The 24,517-nt window shown below is 44.4% G+C and overlaps 1 protein-coding gene across 11 annotated transcripts in view; it reads right to left on the minus strand.

Moving 5' to 3' along the window:
* LOC142564465 (b(0,+)-type amino acid transporter 1-like) overlaps positions 1–16,841 on the minus strand; it is a 33,151-nt gene extending 16,310 nt beyond the window's left edge. The window contains exons 1-4 of one of the 11 annotated variants that reach the window (XM_075675472.1): positions 9,166–9,313; positions 8,871–9,010; positions 4,006–4,176; positions 2,267–2,368 (exon numbers count right to left, since the gene is read on the minus strand). In XM_075675472.1, the coding sequence (XP_075531587.1) occupies positions 2,267–2,368; positions 4,006–4,117 (214 nt within the window). In that variant the 5' untranslated portion in view covers positions 4,118–4,176; positions 8,871–9,010; positions 9,166–9,313. The other 10 variants (XM_075675475.1, XM_075675468.1, XM_075675467.1 and 7 more) reach the window with 10 other exon arrangements.
* Positions 16,842–24,517: the final 7,676 nt, after the last annotated feature.

Raw genomic sequence — 24,517 nt, forward strand, 5'->3', positions numbered from 1 at the left:
CAACAAGTAAAAATCAAGTAGCATTTCACGCTTTTGTCATTCTTTCTACAGGTTTTTGTCCCCTCGTTTGCGTGTAAAACTGCCAGCTAGCTATGTCACTAGGGCCAAAGTTTCGATAAAGGCGGACCGACACCTTGGCAAAGATAGGTAGTCTTGTCAAAATGATCGCTCAATCGACATTCCCTGTTGGACGAGTGCTAACCTTTTCAAGCCTTCGTCTTCCAGTGAAGTTCTGTATTGCTTGCATTTCAACTGGACGGGTATAAACAACACTTCATGCTCACTGAAGGGAACAATGCGCGTAGATTGCAAACGAAAGAAAAAGCAGTTAAGTATCATCAAAACGGGTTCTAGTCGCGAGGTGCTGCTAATGAAGCGCTACGCTAAATGCATCGCAAAAGTGTAACGCCAGCAAGAACAATCAATAAATGACTGAGAGTAACAACAAGAGTGGTCATTTGGGAATGCAAAGGTTGTCAAATAAAATCTCAATATTGCTCACTTGCTTGCAGTTTTAGATCACGTGCTCAGCGTTCCTCAGGAGCAATGCCTGATATGAGACACGACATGTGAATCCGTGTTGAGTCCCGGTGTGGGCCGTTTTGCCAAGTGCACCAAGCCCCACCATTGCGCCACGCGTACAACGTACGGAAAGACGTATCTAACTCAGTCTACTCTAGCAGCCTATTCACATTAGAAAAAAATACCGCTAATGTAAGCACAGGATATACATCAGAGACCGTCATGTTTTGACCTACGGCAAGTAGTCTCATAGACTAGTGCTGCCTGTGTGTCCCGCTCAACGAACGCACTTGTAATCTTCGCGATTCACTTGTCAGAATGTAGTAGTTTAGTCTTTATGTTACGGGTTGTGAAACGGATGCGATCTTTACAGCACGTCCCCACCTGGGTCCGCTCTTTGTAGGGTCCGTCCAGTCATGAACATGAACTTCAGCATGACTTCGAAACACACATTTGGCACTTTGGCGAAAGTGTAATTAACGCACTGAGTGAAAAAACATGATCATTATTAATTTATATGCTGCTGCTATAGCAGCCTCTATGGGACCTTCCTGTAGACTTGCGCTCCGGCTTGCCCTGCTCCGCTTGGAAGGAATCCTTCTCGTGAGGCTTTGCGGCAAAGCATACGAAAAAAGAACTTGTACTGCAGAGGGGAAAGGGCCAAATGATATACATGTTTTCAGCAGTGCAACTTCCTTTGTTGGGTTGCCATCGGCACCGATAGTTGACAGGCGGTAGAGCGGGACCAGTGGACACACACGTACGGTGAAGATCGCTTTCGGTTGTGTAGCGTTCTGCGCATTTTGTGTGCATGTGACGCTCACTGTGCGCATCCATTTCACTTCTCGTTATTCCCATCTGCGCTGGGGTGCCACCGCGCCAACCTGCACAGCATTGATTAAAGATCTTCTCTTTCTTCTGGCCCATCAAAGTGCCAACATTTGCCTCAGGAACATCGCCACTCGCCACCACTCATGTGCAATGCAGTAGAACATCCCCGAAGTCTCCATTTGTGTGAGCAGAAACCGTACCCCTATGTAGTTACTCAACGAACGAAAGCACATACACTGACAAAGTGAAGTCTTTTCTCCACCTGGTATCCTGCGAAATCTAAGGCCGCTTGGCAACATATTCCTCAAGAGGGAACTCATTTTCTAGTCACTTGTTTTGGGCATCAACGCGTCGTTTATTTCGGTGTAAAACAGCCTTCTAGTGACCTCCACACACCGAATAGGCTCCGCTTAGGGCAGTAACTATGTTGAGTCGGAGCAAAGAGAATTACGGAAGAGTAGACGTGGCATATCACTTCTATAGAGCTAGGTGCCAATGACAGGAGCGTTAAGGGGCACCCCATGAAGCCTCCACAGCAACGACAATGCCGCTTCTGCATGCTGTTTTACTCAACTGTTCAACATTGAAAAAGGTAGTATAGTGATATAGCGTCGCGGTATTTTTATTGGGTTTGATGTCTTCTTTCGTGTTATTTTTCATTTTCATCGACCCTCTTTCTTATAGGGACACATAAACGAATGCGTCTATGCCGGCCGACATCCTTTATTCAAAGAAAGAGCTGATTGTTTGAGACACACATAATAGCCGATAATTTTTTGAAGAAATGGTAAAAGTTATACGATGAAATCTTAGCTTAGTTGTGCTGAGTATTCTGTTCCACGCAATAGGTAAATTAAGTCTCGCTGCAACTTCGTCGATCTCGTATCTAGTTTATGACTGGGGAAAAACTTACCCATCAGGGATAGCATCCCACTCAGACACCATATCACGAGCGCTACTCCAACCGATTCCGAATTTCGAAATATCAAACTTGGTGTCACGAATATCCCAGATCCTGGGAAAACACAAGAAAACACTCTTATTTTATGGTTTTCCAGCCAATAACACATTCTAAAAAAACGCTTGTGTTATTGCTTGGGAGGATTTTTTGCATGACAGATTTTTCTCAACAGTAACTTCGCTTCAGCGTCTCTTTTCCCATCAAATATGTCCCCATGAGTGAATCAGTCCAGCCTTTCACATAAATTTAATTTATATCTGATTCGAGACGTCTGCAAAGTGCAGATGCTGTCGTCCACTAAATACGATGACCATGGAGACGGGTGCAACACAGCAATTATCCGAATTCCAAAGGCGCACTTGCTATATGCAGTAAGTAGCAATTACGTCAGCTCCCACAAATTTTCGTACGGGTAATTTCGAAACATCCCACTATGAGGACGTAGAAAGAAACGCTGGTGTCTTTCATTTATACGTTGTTAGAAAAACGTGTGAGTTGTCGTTTTCCTGTTTGCTTCGCATCTAGTCGCCTCTAGTCGTGCATAGAGAAATTTTCAATAAGTGCATGTGAAGCCAAATATGCGTCGTATCCACCTTGGATGGCATGCGCTGCTTTCAGGATTGTACACAACGTACACAAAGTAAGGACACCTAAAATCAATGGCTTGCACACTGATGCCCACTAAGCTCGTCGAGGAAAGAACTATCTTGTATAAGAGGCACGTAGCATTTAGGTAATCCTTCACTGTTGAGCTTGTCAGCTTGCTTATCCTCTGTTAGATGTGCTGGCTTTGTTTTTGTTGGTCTTCCCAGTGCCTACGTGCGTACGGGTTGTTTAGTTCTTCTTGTTGTGTGCGTACGGTAGTATAATATGTTAGCACGCACAAATGAAAGTGAAAACATTGTTGGATGTAAGCATGTTGTGTGTCCATAATAATTGTTCGCGTTCGGTTGTCTACAGCGCTTTATAGAAGTCAACGTAGTTCGTTCCGAAATGCATTTTACTGACGACAAAGACGTTTTCTTATTATTTCTCAGCACGCCGCTTTAAGGACACATGTTTGTGCAAGTTGATAAATATAGTCACAAAAGCCTTCAAAAATCGGCTGAAACTCAACGCTTAATCTGACACATACCAACTGTATGTGTCATCAGCGCTCGCCCATCTCGTCCGTGTGTTATTGCGCTGCTGCCTCTTCAAATAATATGTTGTGCTTATTATTATAAACAAAATTTCAAAATAAATCAGCAGCAGCTGCAGAGGCTAGTACACTTATCACAATCATACAATTGTTCATTATTCGCAATTACTGCATAATAATAAATAGAATGGAGATATATTTCCGTGCGATGGAGTGCAAAGCAAAACTATTTTCTGCACAGACTGAGCATGGCTGCTACGATGCTTACTTGCTTGCAGGTCTCTTACAGCGCAAACTAGCGAGTGGGTTTTTAGACGAAAAGAAAAAAAAAGAAACATGCGAATTTTCTGTTTTACTTTTTTGGTGGTCTAGCGTTTTTCTAAAAAACACCCTCGAGAGAGCAATGCACAGGCAATAGCTGGTATACAAAAGCAAATACCTTCAATTGGCAGCGAAAACGGAATGTGAATTGGAAATGCGGGAAGCTGCATTACGGCGGAAATATTTTGTGGGCACTCACGTTTTTAAAAGAAAATGTTAGTGCACAGACCTATGACGGTGCCAACCAGGACAGCAGTGCCACCGACCCAGCCAAGTTGCCTCTTCAAACGAATGTGAGCATCATCAGTGGTTTCCTTCGCATCTTTTGAACCTTGCTCCATCGCGGTGCCTTTGTGACTGCTGAATTTCTTATCTCTGGTTTCTTCTCGGGCTCATTCTTCTACGCACAGAGAAAGAATGACACCTATATTGGTTGTCGTCGATTGTAACATGGTTGTCACCAGTATAGAGCAACTACGCGTGATCTACACTTGATTATTCTGCATCTGCCGCGGCACAGTGAAATTTATTGCGCTTTCTAGTGATATGATTGATAGCGCTCGTCGCCGCGTATTTTACGTGCAGCTAATAAAAACCAGGGGCGTACCTTCTAATAAACCTGATCATGTGGAGTGGCTTGTTATAGACAAGTCGCTGATAACAGCAAGGAAATTCACCACCTCGTTTTTGTCACCGTACCTAAACGTTAGCTTTTCACTTGTTGCCACCGAAGGCAATGGTGCAATTTGCAAACGCCCTGTAAACAGCTCTTCATGCAAAAAACAAAATTTGCAAGAGATACTGCATCTACATTAGGGCTAACGTTTCAAAAATGAATGCTCGGAGAGGTTCCGTTCAAGACGGGCAAATGCAAAACCCACACCGCGACATGCTGTGCTGAAAGTGAATAACCAGCCGGCGTCGAAATTAAACAAGCTATAAAGCACACACAGTATATCGAGGATGCGTTCTCATTTATTTAAATCTCGATTGCATAATTCACAATGATCTGTGCAACAAGAAGGGCCTTCCTTTGATCAATGCCGCATTGTGAACTCGAGTAAAGGAAGAGTGTGCGCATAAGGATACTACGCAACAGTAGGTTTTCGTTGTGATTCTGTGACCACTATTTCCGCCGAAACTGTTCTGCTCACGTGCATAAAAACAAAACAGCAATAATTAAAAACACACTTTTAGAATGCCCGAAACTTCAGTACTGAAATACACGAAGTGAATTCGCAACAACATATTCTAGCTGCGTGAGCGAATAAAAAAATACTGTTTTTGTAATAATTATCACATGCTGCTACTGTCCTTATAGAAATGGTGATAATGTTTCATTGGCTATTAAAATGCAAGAAAAATGTTACGAACAAAACATTTTGACAAGAACACCAAATATACCGGTAAAGAATACATGTGGGTGGCTTGCTTGAAAAATTGTTGATAAACTGGCGTGACGTCAAAAAAATATCATTATACAATGTAAAGAGAACTGGAACGCTAGAATACTAAAGCTCTTCACAAGATCACACATAATGGAATTGATTTCTTGACGTGGTAGCCCGTTGGCAATATGACTTTACATGTTCGTCTCACAGCGAGAAAAAACAACAACAAAACAAACCAGATTGCGCTAGAAGAACGAAGCTGGATGTTTTCGATACAACTTTTCTCACCGCACCATAAAGTGCTAGCCTGACATTAGTGCTAGCCTGACATCAAGTGACCTGATATACCAAAAACTTAGTTTCTATACATTTCGGGCATATCACCTCCAGCTCAGTATTCTTGCTGAAAATTTTGGATGGCATGGTTTTGTTGAACAGACGCGAGAGTAAAGAATAAATGGAGCACACATCACCAGACATCACCGACAAATCTCGTTTCTGCAGGGCAGACTGGAAGCCAACGCAATATTCTGCTACGGAGAGGACGCAGACGTACCTATCTGTATGCATTTGAGAGTGCAAAACACCGAAGTAGAAATGGCAGTCTTTTCGTTTTACAGGTGGCAGATGGTGTTACCGCGCAGTGCTTTTTAGATATCCAATTTTATTGCTCGCTTCTTTGCATGCTCGAAGTTCTGTCACGTGCCGTGTTCGTTGGACTAGGAGTACTTTATTTACGTGTAGCTTTCAGTTCCGGTGACAACAAAGCCATAGCAGCTGTGCCAGAAGGTGGGGAAAAGCTGCCTTTTTTTTTTTGGATGCTGGAATTTACAAAAACTTCCTTTCGTTCGTGCTAACTTTGTTTGAATCTTTATTTTTGAAGACCCGAAACTCGGCGTACTAGCTCCAAGCATGTGGCTGCTGCATTGCCAGTCGTCACCTCTGCATGTTATTGCGGATACCAACGGGGAAAAAGCAGCTGCTGTCCCTGACGTTTTCCAAAAAAATTCCATGCAACGGTTTTCAACGAAAGGCAAAAATGTATGTGCTCAAAAAAAATAAGAACACGTTAGTAATACGCAGCGTTAAGGCTTATCGAAATATAAGCAGCTCGCTGTCACAGCCCTGCCTAAGTGAATGCGCAGCGAAGCTGTTGAAACCTACCATTACAACTCATGTGGGGGCTTGCAATGTAGTGCTATATTAGAGTAACGGTAGGAATGGGAGCAATAGTAATTTAGACAGCACGCCGCCGCCCATAGCCATGCTGCGGCAGCATTGAAATTAGTTGCTAGGCTGGTAACCTTATATACGAAAGGCTACGGACGTCACACCCCAAGTCTCAAGCTGGCATCAACGCGGCGGTTGCGCAGGAGTAATCGTTAACGGGAAACGTACGCGCTTCGCGTTGCTATCACGAGCGCCTGATCATCAGTTACGTGGTTCAGATGCTTGTTTTGAGCTTCTTCTTAACTGAAACGCATGCTGTTCTGTAGGCTGTATGCATGATTGCAAAGAATGTATGCAATGTTCGCTTCACTTTGCTGGGTGCTTTTAGTCTCTGCCTTACGGGGGTATGAGTCATCGCTTACAAGGGTATAAACCATTGATGATGATAGTTTTCGACGTGCTGTTCTGCATGCTGTATGGGTGAATCCAAGGAATGTAAGCCCTTTTCGCATAACTTTGCTGAGTGTTTGCCAGCTCTGTCTTACGGGGCTATGAGACGCTGCATTTTTTGCTCGCTTACGGGACTATGAGTGCTTAGTGCTTACGGGGGTATGAGCCATTGATGCAGATAGTTTTCTGCCAACGGACGCGAAGTAATCCCGGTATTATAGCTATATACAGCTTCGCTGTAAAAACACGCGAAACGATGGTGCGTTGATACAAAACTGCGCAGTTTATTAGAGTGTTCCAAGGAATTGTTTCATGCGTCCCCCCCCGCACCACATTACAGTTCCTCACAAAGCAAACGACTTCTGAGGCAGTTATATATGCTTACGTGCCATAGCGGTTCCACGCAACAGCGGTTTCATGTAAGCCGACGAAGCGTTGCATTCTATTCTATTCAGCGCTCTCATAGCTTCTACAGTCGCAATGCCTCTTGGCAAAGGTAATATGGTGCTTTGCGCTCGCTCGCAGGCGCTGAAAGATGCTATGGTGAGATGTTTTGGTAATTTATTGTTAAGAAAAAAAAAAACCACGAAAACTTGGCGAGGAACGCCGATGCGGACGGAACGCTGAGTAACAAATGTCAGGCTTATAACCTAATGTATAGAAGAGCCAGAAAGACAAAACCAGACAAAACGCACCAGGCTAAAACAAAGAACTGCAGAAATAAACAACAAACGCTCCCTCCCCCCCCCCTCGCACACATGCACATGCAAAAATTGTCGATTCAATATGCACGAATTCATTTATGTCTCACTTTGCAAGTGAGTGCAAACAGACGTACACAATATATTTTGGGCGAATGGCAAAACAATCTCACTAATTCGCTGAATTTGCTGCTTATGAGCTCTGATAATCACGGTTCTTCAAAAATGTAAACAACCGTACGAGGTTAAACGTGTCACCATATATTATTTTATATCGTGTTAGGCTTTGGCATTCTCGTAGATTTTATCGAAGACATTGCTTAGAGCGTAGAGCATACGTCCACTAAATCTATTTGATGTGTATATGTAATGTAGGTTCCAGGGATCCCGTGTTGGCGATCAAATAAAAGTTCCTTCGTTAGTGATGCGTCTGCGTCGTCCCTTCTCGTGGTACTTCCACGTCGCTTAGCTAACAATGATCGAAGACGGTGGTGCGAGCAAGATTATTCCCTTCAAAGTTTGTGTGGACGGATGTCCACCGGATGCTTACTCTGATTCTAATGTCCGGTTGTCAGTTTGCGTTAGAATACTTTGGTAGGGTACTTCGAAAGCAGCGCTGGCTGTTTGTGTTTATAACGACGTGCTGCTCCAGGCGGAAAGCGAGCATGATAGCTTCAGTGGCTTCCAGGAACTATGCTCTTATTGGGAAGGGGACTCTGGTATGAACGAGGAAAGAGCGAATGTTGCGGGAAATACGCTCAATCTCTGCGATGGCAGCGGCGCACTTACAGCACTCCTATGGCTCGTGGTACAGGTTTTGCGCGTTATGGTAGAATATGTGCGATTAGGGAGCCCCCGAAAGTACGCTTAGAACAATTACATGAACTTGCGTGTTGCCTCTGCTGCAACGGAGTGCACTCATTAAAGTTCGCGGATGTTGTCATTGCGTATTATGATATAGTGACACATTTAAAGAACAAGAATTTTCCCTGCGAACTTTGGCACGTTTGCGTAGAGAAAAACGAAGTCTATGCACGAGAACAAAGTACATGCCACCGAGCAACTACGTGATCGCAGCCACAGCTTTCATTTTTGATCCTGCGTTTACAGCAAGCTCACTTAATCTTGACCCTGGTCATCATCTGTTGGCACGGCCCGCGCAAAGGCTGCAGGTTTGTGACCGGCCAGCTGACGGCACAGTCATGGCCAGTGAACGGCGGTTCCAAGCATGCGGTAAAAAAAGGTTGAGTCATAATCGCGGCCATTTTTTTTCCCGCCAGGTATCGTAACCCCTGCAAAAAAAAAAAAAGGTTGCTGCTACCCGCGAGTGTTGCAGATTCTGGTCTATAAGTCAATTGGAAGCCTATTTGTAATTTTCTTACGCGAAGCGCAAGACGTCTAGAGCGAACGTTTCTTCGTCTGCCTCTGCGGAATTCGGTGTCGGTCATCGGTTTCTCACTTGATGCACACGTGATCCACGCTCCAGAACTTAGAATGTTGTGGTAATGAGCGGTCCTTCGTTCTGCATGCGAAAACAATAAATCGTGTCATAAAATGTGCAGACACTTCTGTTCGTAGCGACCTATAAAGCGCCAAACTACTTTGTAAATGTTTTACCTAATTTATTCAATCATATCCCTTTATGAAATAACAATATCGCATATAAGCAGTACGAACCCTGGGAAAAGACGATAAAGTGGTCCACAAGAAGAAACTGAGGCGTCGTGTCTTTATCGTTAGTCTGGAGGGCAGTGAAGTACTTCCTGTGTTTTTACCGTGCTCCTGATTCAAACACAACAGTAGTCATCCAGCTGCACAGGTAAGTAGTGTCGCTTCTACGCCGCACATTGTTGACTCGAACATTCGTGCAGGTGGTGGCAACAGTTGGCTGTTTTATCCCTGGCAACGCCTCCAGTGTATACCAGACCTCTCTCAGAGTCGCACGGGCGTATGTTCGCTTGTTTCGTCCAGCGCTGCAATGAATGCTTCCCTGTGGGCGCTGGAAGGCTGTAGAATCCCCTCCATACTCTGCTATCCAGTGACAGCATCTCGTAACCCACTCGTTTATTCTGACCCGGATTGAGGAGACGACAGATTCAGACACACATAATCGTATAATCGTTTGATCACAGCCTGTTTTTTGTTTCTACTTGTGTGCAGTGTCATTCCGTGGAGCTCTTAATGGCGTTTGCCGGATCGAAATGCTGAGCTATATTTAACGTGACCCATGCGATGATGAAACAGGGCAATAATGCAATAACGGTAGAACTTTTTCACCTTCGTGCGATGGCATATTGGCTCGAAAACGTCATAGTGTTGTTCCATTCAACACCATAGTTGTGTCGATCTCAATTTACTCCTCTTTACTGGCCACACTGGCTAGCGAACCGACTCTGCTTTTGTAAACGTGAAATATAATAATTGCATATGTAATTTCGTACGTGTTACCGCAAGGCGCCATGTAAAGCCAGCTTGGTGTTCTCAATAATCACTGCTCTTCGGAACGCACTTTAACTGTTATTCCAATCACCGCGAAGGAGCCATTTGGCACTCACTATCTTCTGTTCAAGTCCGCAAAGCCCAAACACCGATCGCTGTCACTGAAGTTTAGAACAACTTTTTGAATTTGTTTTTTTGTCATAGCGCATACATTTGTACCAACAAAGAAAGCACAAAATCTTACTCGCGTAAGGATAATCGCTATAGCACATAATTATTTAGTAATTTATTGGCTGAACTGCCCAGTACAGCCAACTTGCTCAGGCTTATCAAAAACGATGCTATGGGGTTCGCGCGATGTTTTTAGCTATCTAACAAGAATTTTGTGATATAAAACTGTGTAGAAAAACGGATGCATTGGGCTTCGTTGGGATAATGACTTCGGAACACGGTATCATCTAGGACGAAAGCCACATGAAAATTTACGAATGAATGTTTTCCTGATAACAGAACTTTATACAGACGTTTCAATTTAGTCTACTAAACTCACCTTCGGAACGGCCTTTTTAGTTGAAGCCGACTTGTTCTTAGTGAATTACGTGCAGTTAGTTACTCCTTCGTAAATTACATGCAATCAATTACATTTGTTCTAGTTTTCTCATTGATTTATCAAGCTTCTTACTCGGGTGCGCCCACTTGAATTCAATTACATTTTAATAACCAATTGCATGCAACCAGTTGAATTGAATAGACAAGCTATAACAGGCGGAAGGTCTTTCAGCCTATGAATTTGCTGAGAAGTGTAGTAGAATGAACGCGATCGTTCCCCGCAGTATCCTAGCACATTTGCATATTTAAGAAGACGAACAAGGGCGCTCAGCAATAATTTTCTTTCCACATCATAAACGTTCCACTGCACGCTCGGCGACGAATCAAACAGTACTCAAATGATATTGCGCAACAAAAATCGACACGGACGTAAGAGGACACAACACGTCTTCGCTTACGTCCGTGTCGTTTTTTCTTGCGCAATATCGCTTGAGTAATGGATTACTAACTTGCCCGAAAAGCTGCTCTCATTGAAAACCAAACAGGCGCTTATATGGCAAAATAGCGGTGGCCACTTCCGATGATTCTTTTTCAGCGGTTTCATTGGCCCTACCGGCAGCACGTCTTCTGAGCCCCAGCAACAAAGAAGCGCTACGATTCATAGGGAAACCGGGCCCGGGCAACGCTGCGATGAGTAAACAAAATCTTGCACGCCACCACCATTCCATCCTGCGAGCGAGTCATAAGTGCCACTGTTGCTGACATCACAAAAAAAGAAACGAAGGTCGATGACCAATGACAGTTTTCGAAAGCAATTTTTAGTGAAGATAAAAATGCCTGCAGAGGACGCGCTCAACTAACAAGCGCAGTTTGCTCCATTTACCGAACCTGTTTAAGGTTAGTAATGGTTTTCACGAAAGTAATATTGAAGTATTCGATTGGTATTCAGTGAATCCTCACTTACTTTCGTGAGGCAGCTATTGATACCCGCAATTAATTATGTTTATTTAATTACGTAGTAGCAATTGTAATCGCTAATATTTTTTTCTGTAACATGTACAAATCTAATTTAATAACGTAATGAAGCTTGCTTTTCGCGCCATTCGTTTCATCCCGTAATAAAAGCCGGGAACGACTTACAGTGACCACTGTACTAGTAAGCACACCAAAAGAAAACACCTGCCCTGTTTAAGTGTTCTTGCGTAATGTTTCATTGAGCAGTGAATCCGAAGTGCACATGATACCCCAGCATGATTAACCAACATGCTCGCTCTCCACCGCTTTTCTTTAATGCGAGAGCATTTGTTTTGGCTATTCTACCCTCTTAGATCTGCCTATGTGGCAAAATACGACAGCAGCGTAAAAATAATTTCTAGCTCCTACCAAGAATTGAACCAAGGCTTTAGCGTGATGAGCTAGTACCTATCGGCGGTAGCGCGCCGAAAGATCAGAAGTGGGGCGGGTTACGTGACACAGCAGAGCGGTAAAGCAACGCCAGCGTCCTGCTGTCACCATGTCGACGAGCACGCGCGCCTCGCTCGTGGAGGGTTCGATCTCCAGAGATGCGCAGTTTCAAAAGTCACGAAGCCAAATTAACACACCGCCCGCTTCGCTCAATCGGCTATAATGAAAGTTGAATAAAATATGCGTAATGCTTAAATAGGGGCGGGGAGGCGGTCATGAGGTAACTCTGGCGTAGCGGAACTTAGATGGGTCCATTCTTTTTATCCCAACACCACTATGACGCTAAGCCAATTTCGCATAGCCCACGACAGCCGTAGTTTGTCCTACTGACTACGTTATTGATTTGCGTTGGCTTGCACGTACAGGGTTGATGAGGTCTCAGTCAACGTGTTGTGTTCAGCTAACATTTCAGCTCCAGATTGCTTGATCACTAAACAGTCATGCGGTATCACAAACTCAAGCTCATGTAGGATCGCACGTAACTGGGCAATGCACTTGCCAGAACCCACTGCAGTGAATTAGCAAAGCGTATCTCTAACACGCCCTTTAGGTGCTCAGTCTCATCAATATGATCGAGTTCGCATACACATGAAAATTGCTGACTTGCTAGTGAACTTGCACCATCAGCAGAATTGCAACTAACAAAGTCTTTTCGTTTGTAAATTAACGATTACTGCGTTTACAGATTAATGCTCAGTGCCACTCAATCACATTTTGAACAACCGGTTATCCGTCCCAGTTACATTCTTGTCGAAACAAGCTATAACAGGCCACACAGCATTCAGCATACAAAGTTGACGGCAGCTGCAGTGACCAAAGGGGTGCAAACATCTACACGGGTCACCTTCCCACAATCAGGCCACTGCAGCTACGCCTCGATTATCTGAACATGGAATCACATCCAGTCTTAGATGCGCTAAGCGAATGGAAAAGCGGGACGCAGCTGTAATGCCTGCAATGCATGCAAATGGCCTGAAATTGTACTCTTTTTGTAGCAGAATATCGACGCTTGTCGAGAATTTTATGAACAAACCGACCTGTATTACGGATATACTCTTCCTAGCACGGCAAGAGTGTAAAACACGCGGCAGTTCCAAAAAAGGGTGCAGCCCTGTTGTTTTATTGTGTAAAGGCGCGCTTTTAGCGAAGAAATTCACGACATAACAAGGCACACGTAGGGCACAAATGAAGCCGTGAGCGTCCTATGTCTCTCTTTCTGTTGTAATCTGAGCTACATACTTTCCTTGACATAGTTTTCCTGAACGTTATACAAATTGTCAAGGATGGCGAACCGGGTGAGTTGAAAGCTTGCATGACAGATTCACGCAATAAACAACACAAAAAGAATAATATGGGACAAGCGCTGTGTGACGACTGAAACTTAAAAAAATAGGACATATGTACTCTGAAAAGCTTCAAAAAAAAAACGTGAAAAGCCGCAGACAGCTGTAAAAAGCTGTAAAAATTACAAAACAAAATAAAAGATACACTCTCACCGTGACAGATCTGTGTAGGACCGATACATTCAGACATGCAAATACATATGCTCAGAGTAATTGTTACCTTGGTAGCTCCAAGTTGGGTGCCAATAAATTTTCCAGTCAGGAAAGAAATGCTGAAGGCTCAAGGGTTTTCTGTTCGATGGCAATTCACCAACTGCTTGGAGGCTGCTGATGGAAAACATGTGGCAATCATATGCCCACCAAATTCTGGACGTAACTAATTCAACCACAAGGTAAGCTGCTACGTTTTCATTTTATTTGCTTTATGTACTAAGGGAGCTCTTTCTTTTGGTAATCGTAATTATGCCTGGAAGATGAAAGTTTGTAAATGGTACACTATACATGCAGCAGAAGTTAGGTGCCAAGTGGCGTGCATTGTAGCGCTGTGCGAAAAAACGCTCTAATGGAAATGAGCATATGATTATAAAATGAGGTATTGCGGTTCCTTTACCTTCAAACATATGAAGGGTACAAGTATGAAAGGACACTATTGAGTTTAATGAGTGACAACTCACTAACATCCACAGAATCACTTTATGTTTTCACTGTTGCTTGCATTCTGCAGCTATTTAAGTAAACTTTCTTATATGATAGTCCACAGGTGACAGTAGTACCAAGCCTTGCTCCCGAACGGGCCACTCAAGTTACCTGACAGAAAACAAAACAAAAAATCTAGCTAACAAAATCTAGCAGGAAAAAGCCTGTCCATACCCCGCCGTCGCTTCAATGTTTATCAACCTAACTGTTTTATTATTAGAGCGGTTATATCATTGCAAAACGGAAAGAAAAAGTTTATCAGCCCTTCCACTCTGTGAAGAAGGACGAACAGCGAAGCTCTGACGTGCTTTATCTCAATGGACGCATTTATGTATGTACAGGTATTAATATTAACAATATTATTATCATCATTATGATTATTGAAGGGCGGAGACAACGAGCACATATTTGGATTTCGGAGTAATTTATTCTTATTCTTTTATGAAGCAGTAGCATGTGCAAGTACCTCCGCATGGCCAGACGGCAATTCCACAATATTTACAACTTCGCTGTGAACTACGTCATCGTGGAAAGTAGATGAAACTCGGCGAAATGGTAGAGTCGTCCTAGCGGCCAATTGCGGCACAGTTTATTACGGTATAGTTTTGACGACATAAGAGTTGTAGCAGTTTTCAGTAACCGTACTCCCTGCGTAGAGGGCTATGTATTGACAGCAGACGGGAATTCTGTAACGTTTACAACTTCACTGTCAACTCATTTTTACAAGTAAATGAAACTCGGCATAATGGTACGGTCGTCCTAGCGGCGAATTTCAGCGTAATTTTTTTTCCAACACACCTACATTATATTGAGAGCTACATATCATTCGGGAGAAATTGGAGACAAATTTTTTTTTCGTTTCGACGCGACGCGTAGACGTACGAACATCGAGCAGCGCCGGAAGGTAGCTTTTTACCGTGGAGTAATATAGTAAACGTAAAGAGTAGACACTCCGGTAGGCCCTTGAGGCCGACATTTGCTCTCAGCGCACCTAGTGGAATCGGCGAAACGCACCAGCCTCCGAGATGGACGCCGCACGACACCGAGTCTCGGAGACCATTTTTGTTTATTTTATTTATCTTTTTTTGTGTGTGTGAGCAGTAACGTTGCGTAAATCGAGTTTTTTCATGCGTGTGCTTGCGCCGCTGTTTATGTGTTGCGACGACGAGCGCACACAGGTGTTTTATTTTGTTTTATTTAAATTCATATTCGTTATGTTCCAAGCTGTAACTTGGCGCAACACTGATGTCAACTGTTCTTATAAAGGAAGTAAAACTTTATCATTTGTGATGTTGGACTTCTAATAAGTCACACCGAAATGAATATCGTAAATAAATGTGCCACGTTCCTTTAATATCAATCAGCTAGTTGGACAGCGAAGAACACGAAAATAGCAGACAATTTATTGCAGCAAGATTGCGAAAAAAGTGGCAGACACATGCAAACGGCAAGGCACTGCAAAATTCAAGGAATGGAGAATAGCTGGAAATTAATTGTGTGAAGGCAATAAACTTTGCACAGGCAAAACACACACAAGACGTGTTGCAACTATCCAGAGAATAAAAAAAAGAAATACACAGACAAGACAGCAGTTAACATAGTCGAAATGGCATTGTTTCAGAAGGAATAAAGACGCTTTTTCCTGTATTTCTACGAAGGAAAGTGAATTAAGGTAGTAATATAATGTGAATGGTTGCGCCCCAAAACTAAATGGCTATAAAAATAATTGCGCACCCACGACCATCCTCATCTCAAATGTGTAATTCAGTGAGCCCCTCATTAAAACGCTGCAAGATATTGTCATCTCAGTCGTCTCTGGTGTTGTCTCCCACACCAGAGTCGATTCTGGATTCGACTCTGGTGTGGTTCCTTAACTGCTGTCTTTGAAGCCTTGCAATGTCCTTCGGATACTTGAAAATTTGTCCTTATATATGCATGATGTCCTTTGGCTGTAGAGTGTATATTGAGGAAGAAATAGTGGCGATTCCTGCAATACGTAGAATGACAGGTAGAACGTAAGCAGTACTGGAGGCTTCAAAGCTTTCGCATGGAGATGATATACGTTCTTTCGTGTTATGTACATTCTTCTGATCCTATTCAAGGAAGCACTGTTATAAACGCTAAGAAACAAGAAACTTTCTATATTAAGGACTCCACACACAATTAAAACATGAAAACACGTATCTTCAGCCCAATGCAAAACAGATAACAACGCTCGAGCGCACATATAGCCTGCAACAGAGGTTGAGAGAGCGCGCATTATTGTCATACTGCAAATGCTGCACGTGTATGACTTTATAAATAGCCGTATTTCTTTTGCTTAAGTGGATCACCATACTTCTTCAGCAGCCGATGCGCGTAACGCTCTTGAATAAATCAACATAAAGCTCTCTGCACCGAACGGCATGTGTCGATAGGCAGAATTTCTTAACGAACCATTTTATTTTCGAGCTTCGTCACTGTCTCGAACGTGTCTCGCTGCTCTGAGGCTGCCGTGTTGCTGTTATCACTAGCATCATCACTCATTTCTGCGCATGATAAAAAGAAAGAATGCGAAATGAAATTCAACGTTGCAAATGGGCAGTAGCTGTTCATTGCTTCAACGCGGCTATGCTTCCCTCCATCGCTCGCTGATGCGGCTTAACAGTGGTGTAACGAAATATTAACAGAAGTCTTTGACAACGTGCAAAAGAACTTCCTGTGGGCTTACCATGAAATGGCGACGAAGCAATCGAGTCAGACGCTAGCAGAAGAACAGAACAACTATCCCCAGGCGCATCTTACGCAATACCGACGCCAGGGGCCCGGCGATGGAGCCTCAGTTGGTTTCGAACGTGTTGTGTCGTGCTGTCTGTCAAGCTGCTAGCACGGCCGCAGCCGCACCCACATTCTTTATCGATGTGCTCTGCGACCTAGCGTAATCGGCGCAGCTTCTTAACTCGGCGGTGAAATGGCTCAAGCGTCCGCTCTTGTCATTCACTGTGTTCCTCTATGCTACTACCACGCCCCTAGCTACGTAGCCACGCTGGCCAAGCACTAGTAAGACGCGCCCACGAGTAGCAGGCCGAGAGCGTGATAAGGGAGTTGTTCACCGGGATCATGCCGCCTTTGGACGCATACTAGCCGTTCTGGACCCTCTGCGCATGCGTGGGCACGCAGACGCGAGCTCGCGCGTGTTCGCAAGCGTACGTGTGGGGGGGGCTATCTCTCCGTGTGGGTTGCACATTCTTGATAGACCTGGACGGATCAATTTCTCGTAACGGAATTCCGAAGTTCTTCATGCTCTTTTGCTTTGTGTAGTCACAGAAACTGTAGAAAGCACCGCTTCGTTTCTGTGCATTTTCTTATATTTTTTTTAGGTTTTGTTGGTGAAGTTGTGTACGCGTCTACACCCCGTCACTGGAACTATAAAAAAGTACTGTTTACTGTTTCTGTGCTACCCGCCGTGGTTGCTCAGTGGCTATGGTGTTGGGCTGCTGAGCACGAGGTCGCGGGATCGAATCCCGGCCACGGCGGCCGCATTTCGATGGGGGCGAAATGCGAAAACACCCGTGTGCTTAGATTTAGGTGCACGTTAAAGAACCCCAGGTGGTCAAAATTTCCGGAGTCCTCCACTACGGCGTGCCTCATAATCAGAAAGTGGTTTTGGCACGTAAAACCCCAAATATTATTATTATTGTTTCTGTGCTGCTTGTTTTTTGTGTAATCATTGATTGCCCACACGTTAGAAAAAAGTGCTTTATTTCCGGAGTTATGTTGCCAACCTCTTATTCACTTAGCGCTTTATTCTTTCTATAGAGAACCTGGCAATGGAATATTTCTTATCTTTTCTTTCTTTGTTTTTTAACTACAGACCCTTTATGGCATTACATAAACGAAGCGGGAGAACAATGCATGATGAGATAACCAAACCTAAATAATATTCATAAGTTACAAAATGTGCAAGTTATGAGAAAGGTAGCACAATTAGGTTCGAGCACACAGATGGTACAAATCACTTATTCAGCGGTTAATAATGCGAATGAAAGAAAATAAAAAAGTGTTATTTTTGTGCACAAACAGTCACGCTTGCAAGCATTACGTGAGTAACTGGTGGCTATAAATGACACAGGAGGCAACAAAGGCACAAACACACACACACACACACACACACACACACACACACACACACACACACACACACACACACACACACACACACACACACACACACACACACACACACACACACACACACACACACACACACACACACACACACACACACACACACGCACACACACAAAATGATCTCGTTTCTCTTCATAGTTGCCAAAGTCGTTTCTAAATTTCCCATTACCAGCAAAATAAATCAAAACGAAATGACTGAAATAGAACGGAGTACAAAGGTTAGCTAGTTGGTGAGCTATCATCACAAAAAAATAGAAGTTAAATACAGAGCGCGATAAACAGGACTAGCGAGGAGGACGGCAATATGTCCTTGCCCTTTCACTTGTCCTTTTCTCGTGCTGTTTTTTTCTTCATAATGAAAATGAAACCAAAGCAGGAATCCAAGCATTTGGTTGGTTACCTTGCATTGAGTGGTTGCATTGCATACCAGGTGTTTTTTTTTAACTGCACCAAATTAAACAAATAAAATGTCTGTGGCCCAAAGGACACTTCTAATCCTTGATATGAATTATTCGATGAGGTGGCCCCTATGAGGAATAGTAATTGTGAATTAATAATTACCATAATCACACATATTATCTTGTCAATTATTTACGTTATGACACATATTTCAAATTTTGAATTATGGCCCATACGTTTGCAAGAAAAAGAGAGAGAGAGATGCCTTCATCGAGAGAACTATCAGAGTATTTGTGGGTGGCGCCAGAAGGAGGCATCGCTAACGGTCAGGACCCCAAGTACAGGGCTCCGCTAGCTCTTGCCATCTCCGCTATGTGGATCAGCTTGAGCTGGTCATTGAGGGCAGAGCTGGACAGCAGTGCCTCCATGTTGTGTAGCGTGCACTCCCACGTAATTTGGTATAGGGTTGATGCGGCCCGCACCATGGGTATTCGTCCCTGTAGCCTGTGAGGTGTATGCTGCGATGTAATACGTGTAGGTTCGTGTAAGTGCCCGTCTGGAGCCTACCCCAGCACCCAGCAGCGGCAGCCTCCATCTTTAGGCCTCGATGGCGTTGGGGATCTCGCAAGCGACACCCTGTGTGATAGTTCAGAATGGCTGTATACTCAACGTAGACTGGGTCCGAGTCTTCTGCAGTCGGCGTGATGAGTGATCCGTTATTTACGAAGCGTCCGGTGGCTCGGCCGGCTTGTAGGTTACCCGTCATGCCAGCATGGCCCAGTATCCAGGTGATTGGGTGGTGAGGTTCTTCGTGCCCTCCTTGGGTATTTGGGCTAGGACTTGTGCAGCAGGTCTTCTGATTCTTCCCTGTTGGAAGCTGCGGCAGGCCTGCTGGGAATCCGTGTGGATTGTCAGTGGTTTGTTTGCGTGTTGGCCTTCCTGGATGGCTAACGCGATGGCCAGTTATTCGGCTTCCGTGAGTTCGCAAAGCGTATGCACTTATATAGAACGATTTCTCAAGACTATATAAGTTCCGAGACATACATTTTCAAAATGTCCGACGAAATGCATTGGCATTCCATGTATCTTTGTGCTGAAATGCATAAAACAGCGCTTTCGTAAAAAAAAACCAACACTGCGTTATTACTGAAAGTTTGACGGCGGATATCCCGAAACCGGTGTAGTCCTTAGCATTTTTTCCAAGTCGATATAGTTTGCAAATCACTAGCTACGATTAGTTGGTTGAAGCGTGTGCTGTAAAGTAAATAATAAAAATGTAATGAGCGTATTTATGTTTATTAATCAGTCAAGCATATCGAGCTATCGTAGAAGTAATGGCGGGCTCATCCAGTACTTAAGATCAATGGCTAGAATTTTTGTAACCGAAATAGGCAATATTTGAAAATTTGGTGCAGCTAAAGCAAACACATCATATTATTGTGCTTTTCTTTAATGCGTTACAGTTTGTAGCCCCTTCTGTGCATCCACCTGTGTGCATTATATGTTCTCTCTTTACCTCGTTTGTATTCTTATTGCCCCCTTTCCGTTGGCCAAAGTGTAAGGTAGCAGACCGGAAGCTTGTCTGGTTAAGCTCTCTGCCTTTACTCGCCTTCCTTTCTCTCTCTCATTGGTTAGTGTTGTAAGGTTGGTAACAGCAATGAAAGTATTAGCATCTCGTATGAAAATACGCATCTAAAATAGCCGAGGACACATTTCGTCCCAAAGCTGCCTTCAACACAGTGCGCAAGATGTGGTGCGGCATTTCACCGCACTACGTGAAATCGTAACGATCATGGCTTTACCTCCCTACGAGGACCTAAAAGCTCCCGATGACTTTCCTCATTCTGGGGGAGAGCATCAGCGCACGGTACACACAGAAGCAGTTTTTGTAGAGTCTTATAAAAAGACGCAGCGAAACGGCTTTTGTAAGAAAGTTTCACAAGAACGTAGGCGGGAAAACCGAGCAAAATGCTCCCGAGCGTCGACAGGCATAGCGGAACACCAGCGCCACCAACAAACGGCGTCAGGGCCATGGACAACTCGATCGCAATGTTGACCAGTACCAAGAAAGTGGGCACCTTTACTGGCCTCACGAGGTCCTTCATCGTCACTCGAAGCCTCAGCAGTGCGAACATGACAAGCACGTTTATGGTGGATACTATTACCATAGCGCACTTGGCTAACAAAGCGACCGACCCAAAGACGGTTATCACCACGGCTAGGCAAGTTCTGAACGCTATCGCTATAACCGGAAGTGACGAGCGCAGTGTGATAAGGCCGAAGGGCGCGGGCAAGTGTTTCCTGCGCGCCGCCGCCATGATGAGTCGGCTGTTGCTGAAAGAAGAGGCACTCATTGTTCCAAAGGTGCTGACGCAGACAGCGATTGGCACCAGCCACTCGCCCACGCGACCCCAGGCTGCGCGCCCGAAGGTGACGGCAGTCGCCTCGGACGCGGCGAACGACTCGTGGTTCAGGACGACGAAGTACGCTCCATTCGTCAGAAGTTGCAGAGCGGTGACCAAGAAGACACCGCCCAGGAGGGACCTCGGTATTATCCGGGAAGGGCTGGACATCTCTTCCGCCATGCAGGTGATCATGGAACTGTCGCGCACAGAAAGAGAAGAAACGTAGGCTTCATGAACACCATCACGTGGTAGCGTATTTTCACGTAACGGTAAGCGCAAAAAAGGTAAGGAACCAGGAGAGTAAGGAAACGTTTCTTTACCCTCCGGACCCGGTGTACATGGCAACGACAAAGGCTTGCAGAACCGCTACAGTTGGAGCCCTTGTGCCAAAAGTGAACTTTCGAAGCAGGTATGGGGCTAATGCGGAAGAAAAAGAAAAATATTGGGTCAAGTCGGATCACATTCTGAAGATAAAGCCAGCGGGCTATTATCCGCGGCATGGTTAAGAAAACGCGTACATCGTAAGGTAGTGACTACTTGTGGAATGACCATTTAGCGGTGGTCTAGTGATCGCGTACAGTGTAAGAATATTTTGCGCCTTTTCGTATTTATCTTGCCCTCAAAACAATATTCCTTATCCATCTTGAATGCATTCGGTGCTGTGTGCCCGTACTGTCAGGTGATCAAGAAGGGAAACACGCGAGAGAAAAATGGCGATGTTGCTTGTATACAACGAAACATCGAAGGCGTGTCAATCATAGCTTTTAATGTGCGCTAATCCTTATTATTTTCATTAAGTACGTGAGGCCTAATACGCACGTGCATTAAGAGGAAGCTTTAGCTCGAGTGCTCCTATATAAATACATGTAAAAGGAGAATTCGTTTTTCTCGGCAACCAATGCACCAAATTTGACGAGGTTTATTGTATTCAAAAGAAAAACTTAAAATCTAGTGAATAATGGTTTCGAAATTTTGAGTTAGGTTGTGAATTTTTTATTAAAAATTGGAAAAATTCTAAATTTTCGAAAAACGAAACTATCAAGTTTACAACTCTGAATCTCAACAACTAAATATGATAATACAATTCTGTAAATTGAATATAATAGTACATCTAAAGCGGACAAAATTAGTATGTTACACACGAATATAAAAAGAAATTTTATGATAGGGAAATACAACTTTTGCAAAGCCCTTGTAACCAACGTAACAAATTCACGTAAAATGTAAAATGACGTATCGAGTTTGTCCGCTTTGAATGATCTAATGAATGCCGTTTACAGAACCACGATATCAGTTCTCGATGCGGAGCTATGAATTTGTAAACTTCATGCTTCTATTTTTTTTTCAAACGGTCAAATATTTGAAAAACGTTTTAAGAAAATTCAAGCCATAAATCGAAATTCTGCTTCCAACAGTCACTAGAATTTAGCTTTCTCTCTCAAATGCAATAAATTTCGTTAAAATTGGCTCAGGGGTTATCTGAGAAAAACGTTTTTGCGTTTTACATGTATTTGAATAGGCCGCGTCGGAGTTGGGCCCGAGCTGAAGCTTCCTCTTAATTACGTACAATTTGCGCGGAACTCTACCATGCATCAATGTACGTGTATTTTGCACATGCTGACTTTCGCTTACTGAGGAACATGTCGGGGGCTTCGAAATTGTTTGGAAGGACGTACCAATACCTGCTTCATAATTTGCAGGTCATAGTTGGGTGCGAATATCTTAAAATCCGGAAGTTATGAAGGTCGCACTGAAAGTAATGAGCAACTTTTTCCTTAGTGTTACGCTGAGTTACTGAAAGGGAAAGGTTGCCACTGTGTTTTTTAGACTCTGACAGAAAAACTTAAAAATAACCCTCGAACAGAACTCTGTTCCAGCTTTGCAGAGACGGCGACCACGAGCTGTACGGATCGCCGCTCGCGTGCTGAATTGTCAGCCTCGCATTTGATCCTTTTCGAGGCGGGCGTCGAATTAACCCGCTTCCCACTGGTGGGCTCCGGTTCTGGGGTCCGTGGTTCGGACTCGGGAGTCGCTATTAGGGTTGCTTGCCTACGCCGCCGGGGCGCCTAAAGCACGGTAGGTGGCCTGCGCTATACCAGCGCGTCGCACTAAGCTGGCTAATCGGGCCCACGCTATCGTCCGTGTCTATCGCCGAGAGTTGCGTGTTGATGAGGAGGTCAGCTCGGGAGCTTGAAGGAAAGGAGAAACTGGTTCATGTTACATGCTTACGCAACCGGTTCCAGATGTGGGAATAAACCCCATGTAGGAGCACTTCAAAATGCACGAGCTTACCACACCTCTGAGTACAGTCATGCCAGCACGCGCATCGTTGCACCAAAGCTGTCCGCTTTTAAAACAGTCCGTTACCCTAAATAACTAGACGAGGGAATCTGACGAGTGTGTCTCGTCCAATCATAACGCTCGAACTCCTCGTAAGATCTCACCAATGGTCGCACTACCTTGCTGGACTTCTCTGATGTAAATCTACTCTTCGAACCCGCTTACGAAATAATGACGAGACAATCTGGAAACAGGGGTTCACGCTCTTTTCCTGAAAGCCGCCGACACTGGTTCCTTGCTCTCCGTAACGGTGTGCTTCTCAGGGTGACGAGACCGGCCTTCGCGGTCGTTACCGCTTCCACGGATGGCGCTGCGGTTGTTGTCGCCTCGGTCGTGAGTTTCTTTGTTTACGCGTCACAGTCGGTGACGGGGTCTAGGCGGGCGCTGATGAAGGGGCTGCCTCGTGGGGAGCACATAAGGAATGCGCACGGCCGTATCGGGACGCCACAACTCTACTAGGCGATGCGTGTGAGGGCGCATTGGTCGTGCCGGAAGCTCAATTTGTTCTTTTGCAGATGACAAATCGCGAAATGAGCGACACACATTCTCGAGTGTTTTAACGCATCGATCAGCATTTATTTGCTGGTAAACGAAAATTTCTGTCTTCTCCAGCTGCGCAATGTGCCCTGTTTTAAGCATTCTCGGTATTGCGCCATTTAGTACTCGCCTGTGTTCTTTGGGCAGCGTATCGCCGGTCTCCTTGTTAGATTGTGTCGCGCCGGTCCGAGTGCGACCAATGCCGGTCTTCAGTGCTCTTCTCGCTCTTTAAAATGGCGGACCCTTCTCCTTACATTCTTCAAGTTCATTCTGACTTCGCCATGCGCAAGCTGAAGCCTAGCTCTTTGAAATAGTTCGTCTGAAACTAGCCCTTTCAAGAGGAGTTCTATCACCACACGTTGACGAAACGAGATATCTTTTGCTGTTGTCTTGTTTAGTGTACTGGTGGCTTGATTGCGTAATCTCTTTATGTAAAATGGTCATTCGGGATTGCAGAATAGATGGCACCACGCAGCACAATGCACTATTCCTTGTGCGCTCTTACTATTGCGCACAAAAAGTAACGGCTCATTATTTTCAGTGCAATCCTCCAATAGGTAAACTGCTGCATATCATAACTTCAGTCGCCGCAGCACATAGGGGCCATCGGTCACAAAAAAAATTATGTTTGGTCCACTTTGCGAGCACCACAGGATCAAGAACACTCCCATATTTTATACGATACTG

The sequence above is a fragment of the Dermacentor variabilis genome, chromosome 11, assembly GCF_050947875.1.
Source record: "Dermacentor variabilis isolate Ectoservices chromosome 11, ASM5094787v1, whole genome shotgun sequence".
NCBI lineage: Eukaryota > Metazoa > Arthropoda > Arachnida > Ixodida > Ixodidae > Dermacentor > Dermacentor variabilis.